Source organism: Colobus angolensis, unplaced genomic scaffold (assembly GCF_000951035.1).
Source record: "Colobus angolensis palliatus isolate OR3802 unplaced genomic scaffold, Cang.pa_1.0 Scaffold125, whole genome shotgun sequence".
Classification (NCBI taxonomy): domain Eukaryota; kingdom Metazoa; phylum Chordata; class Mammalia; order Primates; family Cercopithecidae; genus Colobus; species Colobus angolensis.
In genome coordinates this window covers 5,950,087-5,968,752 of record NW_012113697.1, presented here as the reverse complement: position 1 = coordinate 5,968,752, position 18,666 = coordinate 5,950,087, and the positions used below count along the sequence as shown (strand labels likewise).

Genomic DNA, 18,666 nt, shown 5'->3' with positions numbered 1-18,666 from the left:
ATGCTCCAATGGATCCCTTAAGTTTCCAAGCCCTTCGTCCCATTCTCTCTCCTCTCTCCTGTGTCTGGAGGGTCTTTCTGGGAAGTTCGTGAGAAGCCAGAACAACTGAAAGGTGCATCACAAAAAGGCCCAGGCACTGGTGGGCAGGAAGGGAAGGGACCGGCTAGGACTCGATTCTGCAAAGACAGCAAGCCTATTAGCCTTTGATCTAGAACCGGAAATACCATTTGACCCAGCGATCCTATTACTGAGTATACCCAAAGGAATATAAATCATTCTACCATAAAGACACATGCACACATGTTTATTGCTACTCTGTTTACAATAGCAAAGACTTGGAACCAACCCAAATGCCCATTGATGATGGATTGGATAAAGAAAATGTGGCACGTATACACCATGGAATACTACGCAGCCATAAAAAAGAATGAGCTCATGTCCTTTGCAGGGACATGGATGAAGCTGGAGGCCAACAATCTCAGCAAACACAGGAACAGAAAACCAAACACTGCATGCTCTCACTCATAAGTGGGAGCTGAACAAAGAGAACACATGGATACTGGTGGGGGAACATCACACACCAGGGCCTATTGGGGCATGGGGGGTAAGGGGAGGGAGAGCATTAGGACAAATACCTACTGCACGCGAGGCTTAAAACCTAGACGACAGGGTGACAGGTGCAGCAAACCACCATGGCGCATGTATACCTAACGTAACAAACCTGCACGTTCTGCACATGTATCCCAGAACTTAAAATACATAAGACAATTAGCCTTTGATCCTTTGCCTCTGCCCCCCAATCAGGTGGGCTGCATTTATCCAGTACCCGGGCTGACTGCCCCAGGGCTGCAGAATTGAAACCCTCCACTGGGTGGCACCAGATCACCACCACCTGTGCCCACCCATCCAGGTCTCCCAGGGCTGAGTGAAGGAGCGGGGCAGGCACCCTCAGGAACTGTGAGGCACCCGCTATCAGTCCTCCCCATGACACAGCACGGTGGGGACATGCTACTGGTATCCATGGAAAGTCCCTGTCCCCCCCCCCCAACGCCCTAAACATTCTAATCTTCCTGATCAGCTTGCTCAAGGAAGGGCAGCTAAGAAGGGGCCGGAAAGAGATCACAACGGGGTTTTGAGATCTGGGGCTTTCCAGTCTAGCTTTCATCACGGTAACCCTGACCGTGCCACTTTACCCACCCCACACGCCGCATCCCAAGTGTTCCCTTGCTCCTTTATTCATTTATTGATGTTTAAGTGTAGTTATCATGAGTGGTAACTGACAGTAGGGATGGCGAATCTCCTCGTCTGCAGGTTGGAGTGGGGTCTATACCTGAGCACCCTTTGTTGCCAAGTGCTCTCTGTAAACATCAAACCTTCTTAACCTTTTTCTATGCTTAACTCTTGGCACCTTTTTGGATAACCAGCCTGCAGGTTCACAAACCAGGACAAAAAGTAGTAGCTAGCTGGGCATGGTGGCCTGCGCCTGCAGTCCCAGCTACTCCGGAGGCTGAGGCGGGAGGATTGTTTGAGCCCAGCAGTCCCAAGCTGAGGCCACAGTGAGCTACGATCGCCTCTGTGAACAGCCAGTGCATTCCAGCACGGGCAACACAGGGAGACCCTGTTTCCTATTTTTTTTTTATTAGTATTATTTTAAAAAGTAGTAGCTTTTATATCCAATTGTTACCCTTTTACAGCCTAAAAGAATGACATTCTACCTCCCAATCTTGGGACTGGTGAACAACGCACATTCGCCCTCTCCATGTACTGCATGATTTATTTTTGTTACCTGGAAGACACCTCAGCAACCAAGATTACCGTCCAAAAAGAGCCTGACTCAATCCGCCTATCTTTAGGCAGCCACTAGCTATCCGGGCCTGAGTCTCCAGAGCTCGCCTTTCCTGAATTCCCCATACTGGTCCCTACTTTGTAGTTTTTTTTTTTTTTTAAATAAAAAATTGTATGTATCTTCGGTAAAAGGAAAATGTGTTCATTTTAGGAAATTTGAAAAATAGCAAGAAGTATAAAGAAGATAAAATGGCCCATGATCTCAGACCAAAGTTTTTCAACTTCAGCACAATTCATGTTTTCAAGGTGAGCGATTCTTTGTTGTCGTGTCCCGTGCATTGCGAGATACTTAGCATCATCCCTGGTGTCTGCCCACTAGTTGCCAGTAGCACCCGCTCCCCAGGTGTGACAATCCAAATATCTCCAGACATCGTCAAATGTCCCCTGATTGATAGCCATGATCTCAGACGCAGACAGAGCCACCACACATTTTCCAGTTTATTTTTCTTCTAGTCCTTCTTCCTAAGTATAGATTTCCTTCTGCCAAATAAGACTGACTATACATGCAATGTGTGTCCTACTTTTTTTTTTTTACTCTGTATTATGTTGTGAGTACTTTCCAAAATGATTGCATTTTCTTCAGAAGCATGCTTGCTAATGGCTGCGCGGTATCACTGGCTCACCTCCAGCGCCGTAATTCCTTTTACCGATCCCCTGTTGCAGGACAGTTAGGCTGGGTCCAGTGTTACGGTGTTGTAAATAATGCTGGAGTGAACAGCCTTGCACATAAATCAGAACCCCTCAAGATACCCCAAGAACAGACACTAGATGAGAAATCCCCGTGTCGATGGCTTATAATGCACACTGTCAAATCAGCCTCTGAGATATCAGTTATACCACTGTCCATTCTTTAAAATGGATGAGTAACAACTTCCTAGTATTTCAGAAGGGATTATGTTTCGTTAGGGAAGAAAGAATGATTTTGAGGGTGGGGAGCTCTTTCTCATATTCTTCCCGATGATGCCGAGGGTAGCCTCCGATTTTCTGTCATTGTTGCTGAACCACATCCGATTTCAGGCTGATGTCTTCCGAAACAGTCTCAAATCAGGAGACAAGTAAGTTTCACTTCAAACAAGTTAACAGAATCTGCGTTGAGAAGGCAAGCTGGGGGCTCAGCAGGAAACATACAAAGCCAGGGTTGATTCACGATGGCTGATGTGAGCAGAGGAGAGAAGGGGACTGACAGGCCAGCTGTGTGCTACTGACTGCTAGTCCCCTGCTCAGGAGTGATGCTCAGACCTACAGTATCAGCATCACCTCGGGGCTGGCTGGAAACCCAGAACCTCAGCTCCCACCCTACCCTAGACCTCCTGGATTAGAATCTGCATTCTAACAAGAGGCCCAGCTCACTCTAAGTCCATCAAAACATAAGAAGTCCTGACCTATACTGAGGTCCAAATTCTTTTCCAGAGTTCACTGAGCTGAATCGAAGCCTCCTAAGAGAACAACTTAATAACGTTCCCCCAGATTAACACTCTTGTCCATGTTAAAGGTGAGTGTCACATTTCAGCTGATTAAACTAACAGCCAATGAGTCTCCAGATGTTGCCAAATGTCTCATGGTCTCAGATGCAGACAGAACCATCATTAATATTCCAGTTTATTTTTCTTCCAGTCATTTTTCCTTATGTTAAGTATCGATTTCCTTCTTCCAGTGACTGGTACATAGAATCCACTGCACAAGCAGCTACTGTCATCATCAACATCATCAATATTATCATGATCATCATCAATGACCATTATTGTCATCATTTTAATGATCGCCCCCAGGGTTCTGGCATTTTAATTCCTGGAAAAGGTTACCGGAGTTTGGAGGCTTCATTAAGAACATCTTCCTGGGCCGGGCGCGGTGGCTCAAGCCTGTAATCCCAGCACTTTGGGAGGCCGAGACGGGCGGATCACGAGGTCAGGAGATCGAGACCATCCTGGCTAACACGGTGAAACCCCGTCTCTACTAAAAATACAAAAAACTAGCTGGGCGAGGTGGCGGACGCCTGTAGTCCCAGCTACTCGGGAGGCTAAGGCACGAGAATGGCGGGAAGCTGGGAGGCGGAGCTTGCAGTGAGCTGAGATCCGGCCACTGCACTCCAGCCTGGGCCACAGAGCGAGACTCCGTCTCAAAAAAAAAAAAAAAAAGAACATCTTCCTGATAATTTATGGGATTTATGGGGAGACTAAATAAGGCTAGTCCTCAGTTTTTTAGGCACAGCTTAATGCAACTAGAAAAGCCGTTAAGCATTGACATCAAGGTCCAGTCTAACCACTGAGTAATCCTGTGAGCCTGCACAGGTCACAAAACCGGTTGGAGCCTCGATGACCTCATGCATACCTTGAGTTGTTACTGACGCCTAACTCACATGTTTGCATAAGCATCAAGTAGGACGGAGACTGTGAAAACAGCTGGAAATTGTACAACATACTCCCATTTCCTTCCATCTCCTAGCTGTCTCTATGCTAGTTGACCAAACGAGATGATCAAATTTTACTAAATTCCATTCTGGGTAATCTGGCCATGGGAGGGGTAGGGTAGAGAAAAGGGAAATTGTCTGGCACATCCATACTCTTAAAGTGATGAGAAACACAGACTTCAGGTATCAGGAATCTAGACCAGAGAATGGAACTCTCTGTCCTAATGGTTTCAACCCCATCCCCGTCAGCCCCTCCTCCAAACCACCCTCGACGTCTAGAAAACCAATAAACCACAATCATCCAACCCTCTCCCCATCAGGGAACACGGAAACCACCCAGATACAGCAACCGCTTTCTACCTGGGGGCAGAACTGGGCTGCAGCCACCTGGACTCCCATGATGGACTTGTCTGTAATGAAGCCTTCCTGGGCCTGCAGAAGCAGCGAGCTCTATACCTCCCTTAACAGGACCCCTTACCTGGGAATCACCGGTGGATTTTCGGACACTCATGTGGGCAGTCTCTGGAGGGTGCGCTGGGGTCCCTGACGCGTGGTATCCATTCACTGCAGGGACAGAGACACGGCTCAGATGCTGTGTGGGCCACAAATGGGCACCCCCACCTTTCGTCCACTGCAGCCCCCTTTCCCACCTCCTTCCCGGGCTCTGAGAGGTCTTGTGTGGCGAAGACTGTCCCTTAAGATCTGATCTTATCTGTATCTGCAGAGCTGGAAATGGGCCGAAGGTGTCTCTCTAATCCTCAGCACCCAAATTACCGAATTCTTAGGGGCCTGAGTTTCTTCTTTAACCCAAGAGCAAAAGGAATGTGCCTAACAGGAGGGGAGGTCACTATGGTCCAGCTGCCATTGCTACAAATACCACATCAGCTGTAGTTACAAATGCCAATCACAGGTCCAATCTCCCTCCGTAAAGTCGGGGCAGGGGTATCTCCACCACCTTCCGACAATTTCCCTCACCTTTCTTAACTTCTCCACCCTCAAACTCAGAGCAGCGGAATGTGAGTATACCGGAAAGAGGACTGGATTGATTGGCCACCGTGAAATTAGGCTCTTGTCAATTAACAGTCAGGTGGTCATATGCACTTCATTCTTGAGTCACCGTTCTTCTAGAATTAAAAATACATAACCTGGCTTGGAACAGGGGCTCATGTCTGTAATCCCAGAACTCTGTGAGGCCACGGCAGGCGGATCATCTGAGGTCAGGAGTTCGAGACAAGCCTGGCACAGTGGCTCACACCTGTAATCCCAGAGCTTTGGGAGGCCGAGGTGGGTGGATCACCTGAGGTCAGGAGTTTGAGACCAACCTGACCAACATTGGGAAACCCCGTCTCTACTAAAAGTACCAAAAAATGAGCCAGGCGTGGTGGCACACGCTTGTAATCCCAGCTACTCAAGAGGCTGAGGCAGGAGAATTGCTTGAGCCCAGGAGGCGGAGGTTGCAGCGAGCTGAGATGGCGGCATTGTACTCCAGCCTGGGCAACAAGAGCGAAACTCCATCTCAAAACAAACAAACAAACAAAACAAAAACATTATCTGAGGCTCTAAAATTCTACCCTTATAACTTTATGTCTCTTGGGGGACGCTCACTTATGCTCCCAACACTTGCTCTCCAAGGGACGGGGGATGCCCTGATATGTAGTATCTGCCTATTTCTGTGCCAAAGACACCCCCAGCATGGACGGTTTCAAGCCCCAACGCCGCCGCACGCACGCTCCTGACATCACGAATTCACCCTGGGACTCACGTGATCTCAGTTCCCAGGTGGTACCGCTCTCGTAGGAATATAACTACATAAGCTTAGATGAGCAGCTTTCCTCAGTGACCCTCAGCTTCTGTATCTGTAAAATGGGGATGATTCTACCTAGTCTCCTGACCTACTGTGTTGATCTGAGAATCCAACAAAGGATTATTGCAAAAGTTATAAGTAGTCATAAAGCACTTCGTTTTAAAAAGGGAAGGATGAAAGGCAGGGTGCGGTAGCTCACACCTGTAATCCCAGTACTTTGTAAGGTGGAGGTGGGAGGATTCCAAGTCCAGGAGTTCCAAACCAGCCTGGGCAACATAGTGAGACCCCATCTCTATAACAATAGAAAAAATTTAAAAAAAAAATTTTAAAGGGAGGGATGGCCAGGGGCAGTGGCTCACGCCTGTCATCCCAGCACTTTGGGGGGCAGAGGGAGGATTTTAAGATCAGCCTGGACAACACAGCGAGATCTCATCTCTACCAAATAATTATTTGAGCCCAGGAGTTTAAGATCAGCCTGGACAACACAGTGAGATCTCATCTCTACCAAATAATTATTTCTTTTTAATTAGCTGGGTGTGATGGCTCGTGTCTATAGTTCTAGTAACTCGGGAGGCTGAGGTAGGAGAATAGCTCGAGCCTGGGAGGTGGAAGCTATAGTGAACCGCGATTGTGCCACTACACTCCAGCCCACACTTCAGAGTGTGACACCCTGTCTCAAAAAAGTGGGGGAGCGGAGGCATGCAGAAGGGGAAGGTCATTGCTTTCGTTCCTGAATTGAGTCCCCAGGAACCACAAGCCTGCCTGATCTCTAGAGACCAGGACAATGCACCATCCCCGTGACCCAGGCTTCAAGTAATTGCCAACACGTATATTCAACGCAGGTCAGACTGGAGGAAGATCTATACACTGATGTCCAACTCATGATTCTTCTAGAGAAAACTCTATAGCGTGGCAGGAAGCACAGGAAAATATGGCTGAAAGTTACCACCAACACCTACTCATCTGGAGCGACAAGGACTGAAGGCAAGCGCTGGGCAATGGGATGACGAAGCCTGTTCCACGGAGAACCCGTCTCCGGCTCAGGCGGTGCCCCATTCTCCAGCACCTGCAGTGAAAGCTCCAGGGGCCAAGCGGGGCCACATGCAGCCGAGTGTCTGTGGGCAGCCAGGCTTCTCCCCAAGCTACAGTGTCTGCCCTCCACTCCAGAATAAGGTGGCTGCACACATCCCAAGGAAATAGAAAGCTGACCCACAGCAGGCCCCTAGTGCAGTGGAAGCCTGGGGAAGCAACAAGAAACAAATCCACCCTGCAGGGCCAGCTACAAGCCTGGGCCCCACCCACGCCCCTGGAGCAGCTGGCCAAGTGCAGACACCATCCACCCGCTATGAAGGCAGCTTAAGAGGAGAGGCCAGGATTCCAACAGCAACAGGGAGAATGCTGAAGGGTTGAAGGAGAATCCACTCCAACTGGCATCAAGCTATGCCAGGAAGGACCTGAGCCTGATGATAAATACAACCCACAATGAGGGCATGAGAGCCGAGAAATTTTATCAAAGAGCATAGACCTGAAATGGATAAAACACAGATACTGAAAGACCTAAAGACAACAGAAGAAAACCTCAGAACAGTGTTTTCAGTTTAGGACTGATTAACAGACAGAAGCAAGGAGAATAAAGAAGACCCAAATAATTTAATTTAAAGGGCTGATTGAAATAGATGTAGTAAACATCATATCCTACAAACAAAGGCAACATCTTCTGCCAGGAAGCCCTGGAACATTTAAAAACATGGTCATATTTAAGCCACAAATAAACTGTCAATAAATGGCAAAAAGCATAAAAAACACAGGCCACATTCTTTGACCAGGAAAGCAACAAAAGTAGATAATAATCATGGAAGAATAAATATGCAAGATCCCCATCCCCCCAACTTCTAAACACTTGGAAATGTAAGAAACTGCCCTCTTAAATAATGCCAGATCAAAAAGGAATTTAAAACTGTAATTACACAATATTTAGAAAATAATAAAGAAGAATATATCAAAACAAATGGGATAAAGTCTGAATTATACTTGGAGGAAAATCCACAGCCTTATTTTTTTCATTACCAAACCCAAAGCAACAAAAATAAATGGACTAAACATTCAACTTAAGATTTTAGGAAAAAAAGTTTAAAGGCCAATAAAATACGCCAAAAGAAAACAGGGGAAAGGAATAGAAAAGTGGCAACAGAAATTAATGAGTCAGGAAACAGAAGACCATTAGCAAACCATGGCTGGTTCTGTGTGTGTGTATCACAGCAATAAAAACAGCAGATAAGCCAGGGTAATTTGAGAGGGAAAGAGAACACAAATGCTCAGAATTAGGGATTAGAAAGAAAACAATGACACAACAAATATAGTAGAAATTTTTTCTTTTTTTTTTTGAGACAGAGTCTTGCTTCATTGCCCAGGCTGGAGTGTAATGGCGTGATCTCGGCTTACTGTGACCTCCGCCTCCCAGGTTCAAGTGATTCTCCTGCCTCAGCCTCCTGAGTAGCTGGGATTACAGACGCCCACCACCATGCCCAGCTAATGTTTGTATTTTTAGTGGAGACGGGGTTTCATTGTGTTGATCAGGCTGGTCTCGAACTCCTGACCTCAAGTGATCCGCCAGCCTCAGCCTCCCAAAGTGCTGGGATTACAGGCGTGAGCCACCGCGCTGTACTTATAGTAGAAACTTTTAAAATGCAAGAACCTATGACTTATAATTCTATATCTTCAACACCAAACCTCCCATGAGATTCAAATCATCAGAAGGGTTTCGAGAGATGCCAAAAAGAAGTAAAAGCTTTGAAAAATGGCCTCCCCGCAAAAGGCACTGGACCCAGATGGTTTGATGGGCAAATTCATTCACACACTCAAGAAAGAAATACCCAGGCATAGAAATGTGTGGCAGTCTTCTGGGTCTATTTTACAAAGCCAACATGACCTTGATCTTAAAATCAAACAATACACAAGGGAACCATGTTTAGTCTGCTGTCGAAAATGAAATGCACAAGCTTTTACCTGAGTAGGTAATAAATATCTTTGATAACGCTGAGTCCCCATGAACCAAGGTTGTCCCACCTCCTGAGGAGACCTGGACTCCCTCCCTCCCTAGACCCTCCAGATGCATGCTCAGTCCTGCCTCTCCTCTGCCCCAGGCTTTCCCCACATTTGCAGCCACCAGGAACTGTATAAAGGGGAGACGTTTCGCCCCTAATCCAATCCCTTGTTCTCACTTCGGTTCTGGTCTGTCAGCTGATAGCTAATTACTGCTCATGTCAAAACAATTACTAGGAAAGAAAACATAATTTTCCATTCGACCCTTTCTCCCCACGCAGCTCTCCTCAGACACCCTGTCTGGCTGGGTACCCCTCTCCCAGGCACATTCAGGACACGTCTCAGTGGAGATCTAGACAGTTACAACCCACAAGATCCCGGCAGCCTTCACCCACGGCATTCCTCATTGCCATTCCCTGTCCTCGGGGCTCCCGGCTCACCCTGGGTCAGCCGCAGAACAAATGAGGCTAGAAGTGGGTGCTTCTGGGGCCTCCAGCCTCCCGGGGAGGGAAAATGAAACTGGTCAAGGATCGCTCATAAAGGGAACATAATTCAGTCTGGAGATACAAGGAAGAAAAAAAAAAAAGGCAAATGTCACATTCAGCTGTTTTCAGGATTTTTAAAAAGGGAACTAAAAGCTCTATCAAGTTAGTAACCTTAGCAGTTTCAAATACAAATAGTACACACAGGCACCCACACACTTCGTGTGCCTTATGGGCAGTTAAGCAACTTGAGAGGGCTTAGGAGGTGTCTAATGAGAGGAGGGGACAGATATTTGGGTAGAAAAGAAGAGAGGGAGGTCTGGGTAGGGAGAAGTAAACAGAAACAGAGAAGAAAGGAGAATATGAAACGTTATCAAGAAAGACCAAGCAACAAAGAAGCGCCAGCAGCTCCGCCACCCAGGACTCACCCCCGCCCGCAGCTCGGCTTCCGCAGCTCAGTATCGACCCCCGATGGAGAAAGTTCCATCCTCGGAGCCCTACTCTCCAGGTTCCTGTTCCCCCAGGAACCCGAAAGAACGTAAAAAAATCAGCCATGAACAGTCTAATTTCTCCTGTCTCTGGAATAAATATAGTAATTTTATTCATCAGGGTAAGGAACCTGGTGGCCGGGCGTGGTGGCTCACGCCTGTAATCCCAGCACTTTGGGAGGCTGAGGAGGGCAGATCACTTGAGGTCAGGAGTTTGAGACCAGCCTGACCAACATGGTGAAACCCCATCTCTACTAAAATACAAAAATTAGCCGGGGTGGTGGCACATGCCTGTAATCCCAGCTACTTGGGAGGCTGAGGCAGGAGAATTGCTTGAATCCAGGAGGCGGAGGTTGCAGTGAGCCGTGATGGTGGCACTGCACTCCAGCCTGGGCAACAAGTGTGAAACTCTGTCTCCAAAACAAACAAACAAACAAAAAACAAAGTTAAGGAACCTGGGAGTGCTGAAGCCCTGGTTCTTGAAATCCTCACTTCCCTCTTTTTCTCTTCCCCTCTCTTCTTCCCTCCTTCCCTTCCCTTCCTCCCTTTTTTCCTTCCTCCCCTCCTTCCACCCGTCCTCCTTCCCTCCTTCTTTCTCACCCCGCCTTTTTCCTTCCTTCCACCTATCCTCCTTCCCTATCACATATTAAACATGGTACAGCCTAATATTTCCCCAGGTGTGTTAAACGGGACAGGAATTCTGCCAGGATGTGTATTGTGTTATGCGGTGATAGTAATGGGTCAGTGTTACAGTCCAAAGAACTGAGGACAAACACCCCATTATTCCGATTGAGTTTATTTACAGTAGGCCTTTCAGAATATGCTGACATGCGCTTGAAATCTCAAACAAGGCAACAGCACGCAACATCCCTCCACGCACACAGACGCAGAACCCGTTTAGGGAAATACAGCAGGGCTACCGTGAAATCCACTTTGGGACACATAGCCATGGTCATTGTGTGGGGAAAAGAAAGAGAGATCAGCCTGTTACTGTGTCTATATAGAAGGAAGCAGACATAAGAGACTCCATTTTGTTCTGTATTTGAGATGCTGTGAATCTGTGACCCTACCCCCAACCTTGTCCTTGCAAGAGACATGTGCTGTGGTGACTTAAGGTTTAACGGATTTGGGGCTGTGCAGGATGTGCTTTGTTAAACAAGTACCTGAAGGCAGCTTGATGGTTAAAAAGTCATCACCATTCTCTTAATCTCAACTACCCAGGGACACGTACACGGCCAAAGGTCGCAGGGACCTCTGCCTAGGAAAGCTAGGTATTGTCCAAGGTTTCTCCCCATGTGATAGTCTGGAACATTGCTGCTAAAAGGTTTATGGAGATGTTTGCATAAGTATATCAAGGCACAGCATTTTCCTTTGAACTTATTCATGTCACGGAGATCTTTATCCATATGTCTTACTGCTAATTTTCTACCTACAATGATCCTATTATCCTGCTACTTCCTTTTCTTTAAGATGGTAAAGATAAATTATCAATTAATACTAAGGGAACTCAGAGACCGGTGCCGGCGTGGGTCCTCTATAAGCTGAGCGCCGGTCCCCTGGGCCCCACTTTTCTTTCTCTATACTTTGTCTCTGTGTCGTATTTCTTTTCTCAAGTCTCTCGTTCCACCTAATGAGAAACACCCACAGGTGTGGAGGGGCAGGCCACCCCTTCACATAGAATGCAAGGTTTGAAGTGGGGCAGTTCTGTGCTCATCCAGTCTGATGACACAGGGCACAATTACAGTCTCCCTCCTCCCACCACACCCTGGAAGGCCTCGCAGTTTCCTTGGTCGCCACGCTCACCTTCTCAGGAGGATCTACTGTCTACCCCTGTCCATTTAGGGGAGCAATTTTATATCAATACCCTTCTGTCCTAGAAATTTCTCTCTGGCCACCTGGTCTTCACTGTCTCTCCTGGTTGTCTAAAATGTCAGCTGCGTTCCCAAAGACAGAACTGATAAAAGATTTTCCCACATGGTTGTGAACAGTTACATGGCTGCTTTCCAGGACATCAGAGGTTAAACAGGCCTTTGTAATGTCCCAGGAACCTCAGCTAGCAAGGACACTGGTTCTAGGGGAACATGTGCTTCTTCCAATAGAGGGTGTTGCGGCCTTTCCTGGAGTCAGTGGTGAGGTCTAAGTCAGAATGCTGGGGAAGCTGCTTTGAACCTGAGACTGGCTAATTCCGCAAGAAGTGAGGGTCTTTCCTTTGCTCCTGCAGGGGAGAGGAGAGCTGTTCCAGGCTTCCTGATCTGGAGAATAAGGTGTGGGCGAGGGTGAGGCTCTGGGTTCCGGAGCCCCCTCCCCAGAGAGCCCCTGCTCAGAGAAAGCACAGCTGCCTCCCTCACCATACCCCTGGCCAGCTCCTCAGGCTCAAAGGAACATCCTCCTTGCCCTTCAGCCTCCGCAAAGGCACTTGTTCTCTCCCCTTTAATCTGGGTTCCCCGAGGCTACTGGAGGCCTAAGGATGATCTCTCAGTGGGCTGACGCCCCAAGGCTGAGCAAAGCCAGATCCTGAACCCATGTTTCCTGAAACACTCCCGCAACCGCCCGCCAGGACAACCTCAATAAATAATAGATTTCTTTTATCCTTAAGAAAAACATGTAAGTTCAATGCACATCCCAGGCCCAGAGGCTCAGAAAGGAATTCACTTTCCACATTTGCACTGTTGACACAAAAGCCACAGGTGCCTATTTGAATTTAAACAAATCAAATTTAAATAAAATCTAAATGCAATATGATTTCCAGGACTGGATCCGAGAACAGAAAAAGGACATGAATGAGAGAACTCATGACATCTTAATAAAGTCTAACATTCGGTTACTTGTAACGCACGATGTCAATTTCACGGTTTTGACAGATGTACTGTGGTTATGTAAGATGTCAACCGGGGGAAGTGAGTAAAGAAGGCAAGGGAACTTACTGTCTTTATAGCTTTTCTGTAAATTAAAATTAAAATTTTAAAAAGATACTAAAGCACATGAAAAGTTCAGCTCCTTGCGCATACCAACCACATTTCAAGTACTCAATAGCCACACGTGGCTAGTGGCTACCATATTGGAAGGCGTAGAGAAAGAATGCTTATACTGTCATAGAGGGTTCTACTGGACAACACTGCCCTGTACCGTCTTCATTCTACCCGGTGACTCACACATCAACACCCCCAGCATCTCCCTTTTCACTCATTTTCTTTCCCTTTGCCTGTTACTATTCCTCTCTACAAACCAGTATTTCCACCCTGCACGTTAAGCCCAGCCCAGAGAGGATTTTTAATATTTGCAGCAGTTACTGAATGGCGTCTTAGGTGTTCTGTTTTGGTTTAAACTTTACTTCTTACTCAGGCGGGTCTCACCCAGAAAGCCTGGCATTAAACACCTCTAGTAAAGCTACTGAATAAACACAGCTCCCATAACTCTGGTGATATTAAAGGATGGAATGCAGGCAAAGTCCCCAGCCCAGGGCTGATCCTAAGTAGCACCCAACATTCAAAGACTGGAGTCTAGTTTGTATGGAGGTGGGGGGTGGGCTTTGGGGGAGGACTTTGGGCATGTTTCTAGAACTCTCTTCCCAGCTGGCAACCTGGCTGCCTGTGCTTAGCAGCATCCAACAAACCTGCACGAATAAGAATGAACCAGCTCTGCCTGTGGGTGGCCCTTCAAACTCTCTCTAGAAGTTCACAAAACTACAACACAAAAGTAAAGCCAGCTGGGTATGGTGGCTCATGCCTGTAACCCCAGCACTTTCGGAGGCTGAGGCTGGAGTATCACTTGAGTCTGGGCGTTTGAAACCAGCCTGGGCAACATAGTGAGACCTTGTCTCTATGAAAAACCCTTTAAAAATTAGCTGGGCAAGGTGGCACGTGCTTATAGTCCCAGCTAATCGGGAGACTGAGGTGGGAGGATCACTTGAGCCCAGGAGGTCAAGACTGCAGTGAGCCAAGATCACACCACTGCACTCCAGCCTGGGCAACACAGCAAGATCCTACCCCAAAAAAACAAAAGAATCCAAAAGCATACATGAATGGGCGGGGCCTCGTTTGATCTCCCTCCAGGTCCTCAAGTTTATGAATGGGGCAAACGAGGCCTGGCAAGGAGAAACATGCTCAAGGCCCCAGTTTAACAAATTATAATTTCACAAATCTAGGATGCCAGTGATTGAGACCTGCAGTGGCTCATGTCTGTAATCTGGGTAATTTTGGGAGGATCATTTGAGCCCAGGAGTTCAAAACCAGTCTGAGCAATATGATAAAAGTGTCTCTATATAAAAAAAAAAAAAAAAAAACTAAAATAAGAAAATTAGCTGGGTGTGGTGGCACATGCCTGTAGTTCCAGCTACTTGGGAGGCTGAAACAGGAGGACTGCTTGAGCCCTGGAGGAGGAGGCTGCAGTGAGCTATGATCATGATACTGTATTCCAGCCTGAGTAACACAGCAAGACCATGTCTCTAATAAACTAGTATATACTATTGATTGTAAGATGCATCTGACTTCCAAGATAGTAATATGTCAGGGGAAAATGTAGGTCTTAGAATCAATGACACAGGACTCTTCATGCTGACGTAGGGAGCTACTGCTGCTTGCTTCAATGGGCTGTGGTCCAGGAACCCCTGAGCAGTACTGAACTGATGCTCTGGGTCACTCTACAACAGAGCTTCCCCACCTCGGCACTAGTAAACATTCAGGGCTGGGTGATTCGTTGTTGTGAAGACTTTCCTGTGCACTGTGGGACGTTCAGCCGCATCCCTGGCCTCTACCCACTAAATGCCTGTAGCACCTCCCCGCAGTGCTGACAGTCAAAAATATCTCCAGACATTGCCGAACGTCCCCTGGTAGGCAAAATCACCCAACAGAGGGAGGAAAGCTTAAGACATATGTGGTATGTTGCAAACAAACAAAGCGCTAAAAGCACTTGAGTTAAATAGGTTTCTTCATTTCAGGCCTTCCTGCAGTCTTCAGAATGCTAATGTGCCTGTCCGTCTTCATCCTCCTTCATGGGGCACGGATAGATCTGGGATCCCAAGGATTCCACCTTAGGAAATACTACGTCAGCACCCTGGGGGTGGGGCAGAGGGGGAAAGGAGTTGCCAACACACTCGGGTCTAGCCTTGGCCATGCTGGCAATTCTCGTCTCTATATCTGACCTTCTCCATCCATCTCCCCATCTTTCTCAGCCCCCTTTAGGGGCCCAGCACACAGTGCAGCGCTGGATGGAGAGAGGCTCTTGATACGCTTGTAGGGTAAAGAAAGGGAGCCTGCTAAACCCAGGCCTCTAAGCCAGGGACCGGAGGCAGCTCCTGTGAGTCCCCCTTCTGCAGGACAGCCCCCATCAACAGCAGAGAGGACAAGATGCTGCCTGTGGAGGGGTGCCAGGAGAGCAGGCTTTGGAGAAGTGACCCCATCACTCAAAGGGCAAATCTCGACCAACCCACCAACGGGGCAGGCTGTGAGTCACACCCGCCATCTCTACACATCCAAGCCTCCCTCTGCCGGCCTCCCTGTCCCGTCCTCCTTCACGGACCACTCTGGCTGGAAGACAGCTGGGTTTCCTTTTTAGTGTCTAGCTGGCCTGGAGCCAGCCAGGAAAGAGGACGCACCTTGCGTCATTCACTGGCATTTTGATTGTTAAAAAAACACACACACACACAAAAACAACAGTGAAAGAGAAGCCAGCGGGCTCAGAACTGCCTGCGGTCACACGGTAGCTACAGCATGAACAGGCTCATTTCTGGGGACTTGGTCTGAGACGGCAGCACTCACTGTCTCCCTAGGAAATCTGTCATAGCTGCCCCATGTCCCTCCCCCACAAGAGGGTTCCTTTCTTAATTTTTTCAAAAATTTAAGTAATAATATAAATAAAGAAAATGCTTTTGAAGGCCTAAAATAATTTTTGATAGCAAACACCCATGTTCATATCACCTCTCCCACACCTCGGTTGATTTTCTAGAGGTAATATTTTCCCATCATTTCCAGTTCTGAGCTCTTCTGCTGGCAGCTGTCATATGCCTAAGCAATACGCTTTGAATGTGCTCTTTCACGTCTTCAGGTCTCAATGGCAGACAATATCCAAAGACTCCCTGCTCTGAAACGTGAGGATCTGGCCACTCGCATTGCGTCCCGCCTCCCTCTTCCGATCCAGTATTCCAGAGTCCTGTGATTACCTCTGGTCCTTCCTGTGGTTCCCCGTGCTGCTTCAGGTAAACTATTCAGACCAGGGATTACTTTTACTTCTGAGAACTTTCCGCAGGCTCTCACCTCCCTTCCACAGAAGCTGAGACTGTCACGCTCAAGGCATTAAAGATTAAATTCCCAGCCCCCACCACAATCTTGATTTTCATGCTCTGCTGCCAGATTGACTCCTGAAGTCGAAAACCAACAAGTGTGCTTCACACACCATAGGACGGTGGAGACACAGGTAAATTAGCTCAACGTGGAAGCCAGGCTCTGGGGACTGAAGATACCGCAAAAGAAACAGACAAGTCCCCACCCTCAGGGAGCTTACAGTCTAGCATGGGAGAGTGAAGATCAACTAGGAACAGGATGCTGGGGATGTTAAAACAGCAGGCGGCTGTGATCTAAAGTGACTGGGTGAGGGTTCTAAATTGAGTGGTCGGGGAAGGCTTCTTGGAGGAGGTGACATTTTTAAAAGCCACATGAAAACAGATGTTGTTCTCCCTGCTGATGGGTCCCATAACCTGCCTTCCAGAACCTCAGACCTAGGTGTCTCCCAAGAGCCCCCTGGACAAACCTTCCACCTATTATAGGAATGTCCATTTCGGCTGGGTGTGGTGGCTCACACCTTTAATCCCAGCACTCTGAGAGGCCAAAACGGGTGGATCACTTGAGGCCAGGAGCTCAAGACCAGCCTGGTCAACACGGCGAAACCCTGTCTCTACTAAAAATACACAAATTAGCCGGGCGTGACGGTGCGCACCTGTAATCCCAGCTACTAGGGAGGCTGAGAAACAAGAATCGCTTGAACGCAGGAGGGAGAGGTTGCAGCGAACTGAGACTGCACCACTGCACTCCAACCTGAGTGACAGGATGAGACTCTGTCTCAAAATAAAAACAAACAAACAAAAAAGAATGTCCATCTTGACTGCCTCTGCTTGGTTACCTCTGCAGACGGGGAACTCACACCCTCACAAGGTCTCCCTCACACGGTTTCAGGTGTTTTATTTGAAAGCTGCCTGGCCGGGCGCGGTGGCTCAAGCCTGTAATCCCAGCACTTTGGGAGGCCGAGACGGGCGGATCACGAGGTCAGGAGATCGAGACCATCCTGGCTAACACGGCGAAACCCCGTCTCTACTAAAAATACAAAAAAAAAAAAAAATTAGCCGGGCGTGACGGTGCGCACCTGTAATCCCAGCTACTAGGGAGGCTGAGAAACAAGAATCGCTTGAACGCAGGAGGGAGAGGTTGCAGCGAACTGAGACTGCACCACTGCACTCCAGCCTGGGCGACAGAGCAAGACTCCGTCTCAAAAAAATAAATAAATAAAAAAGAAAAAAAAGAAAGCTGCCTTGTAAACATCTGCCTCCTTTTAGCTTCTACTCCATGATGTCCACAAGAGCCACATAGAGCAGTTCAGTCCACACTTCAGGTCTTCCTGCCCCTGACAGACAGGAAAGAGCTCTGATACCTCACCTTCCCCAGCCATCTCCTCCTGCTAAGCGCCTGATGAGGAGTGTGCAGTAGGCCACCAGAGCTGCTGCTGGCACTGCCAGGGAGACTCCAACCTGCTTGGCAGCAGGTCTTATGGACCCCCCACCAGGCCCGACCCCTCCCTGGGTTTGCTACATCAGCCAGGTTTAAGACCCAGGACCCATAATCTCAGCCTCTCCACTGAAGGTGGTGTCAGGGCCCTCCCACTTGCCCCAAAGCAGAGAGCGGACATTACCTGTTGGAGGCAGAGAGCTCCTGTGAGAGCCAGGGCTGGCTGGAATCCCAGGAGAACTGCTGGGACGTTCCCAGGTGGTCTCTGGTGAAAGAAGAACAAAGAAAATCACTTTCAGAATGTCACACGGCAGAACCTGAGTTTCACAGAACAGAAGGAGATGGTCAGAGCTAGAGAAAATAGACACAGTCAATCGCCCTCCTCCCCAGTCCTGGCCAGACAGGACCCTGCTTTCTGCTCCCATATCCATCCATCTCCCTTCCTGCTCCTTGCCGCCCACCACCATCCCATGACCAGAGCTTCTCTTTGCTAGGGTTCCTTCTCGATGAGGCTGGGGCCAGAAGGACCTGGACTTCCTGTTGAGAGGTCAAGATCCTCTGAAACATCCTCTGCCCCAACCTGCCTCTTCATTCACCCCCACTCTGTCTTGAGGCTCTAGACTCTTCTCCTGGAACCCTGAAGTTGCCAACTAGGTATTTCCCCCTGAAGGTCCACTGTTACCTGAAACTCCAAAGCACAGACGAAAGAACACTGGCCTAAGAGTCCATAAAGAGACAGGGGCCCTCTGCCACCTGGGGTGACTTCCAAGTTTCTTCCTGATTTCGCAGTTCTAAGTCTCATTTGAGCTGTAACTGCTGAATTTGCCTGGTCACCTCTCCCTCTTCCAATGCCCTGCTACAGGCTCTGATCAGAAATAAAACTGGC

The 18,666-nt window shown here is 48.1% G+C and overlaps 1 protein-coding gene across 5 annotated transcripts in view; it reads right to left on the bottom strand.

The window, feature by feature from the left end:
• The window catches only part of GAS7 (growth arrest-specific 7), a 230,157-nt gene that overhangs the window by 54,124 nt on the left and 157,367 nt on the right, over positions 1-18,666 (bottom strand). For all 5 annotated transcript variants that reach the window (XM_011933266.1, XM_011933264.1, XM_011933262.1 and 2 more), the window contains 2 exons: positions 17,965-18,045; positions 4,731-4,816 (listed from right to left, as the gene is read on the bottom strand). In XM_011933266.1, coding sequence (XP_011788656.1) covers positions 4,731-4,816; positions 17,965-18,045 — 167 coding nt within the window. The remainder of the gene's footprint in view (positions 1-4,730; positions 4,817-17,964; positions 18,046-18,666) is intronic.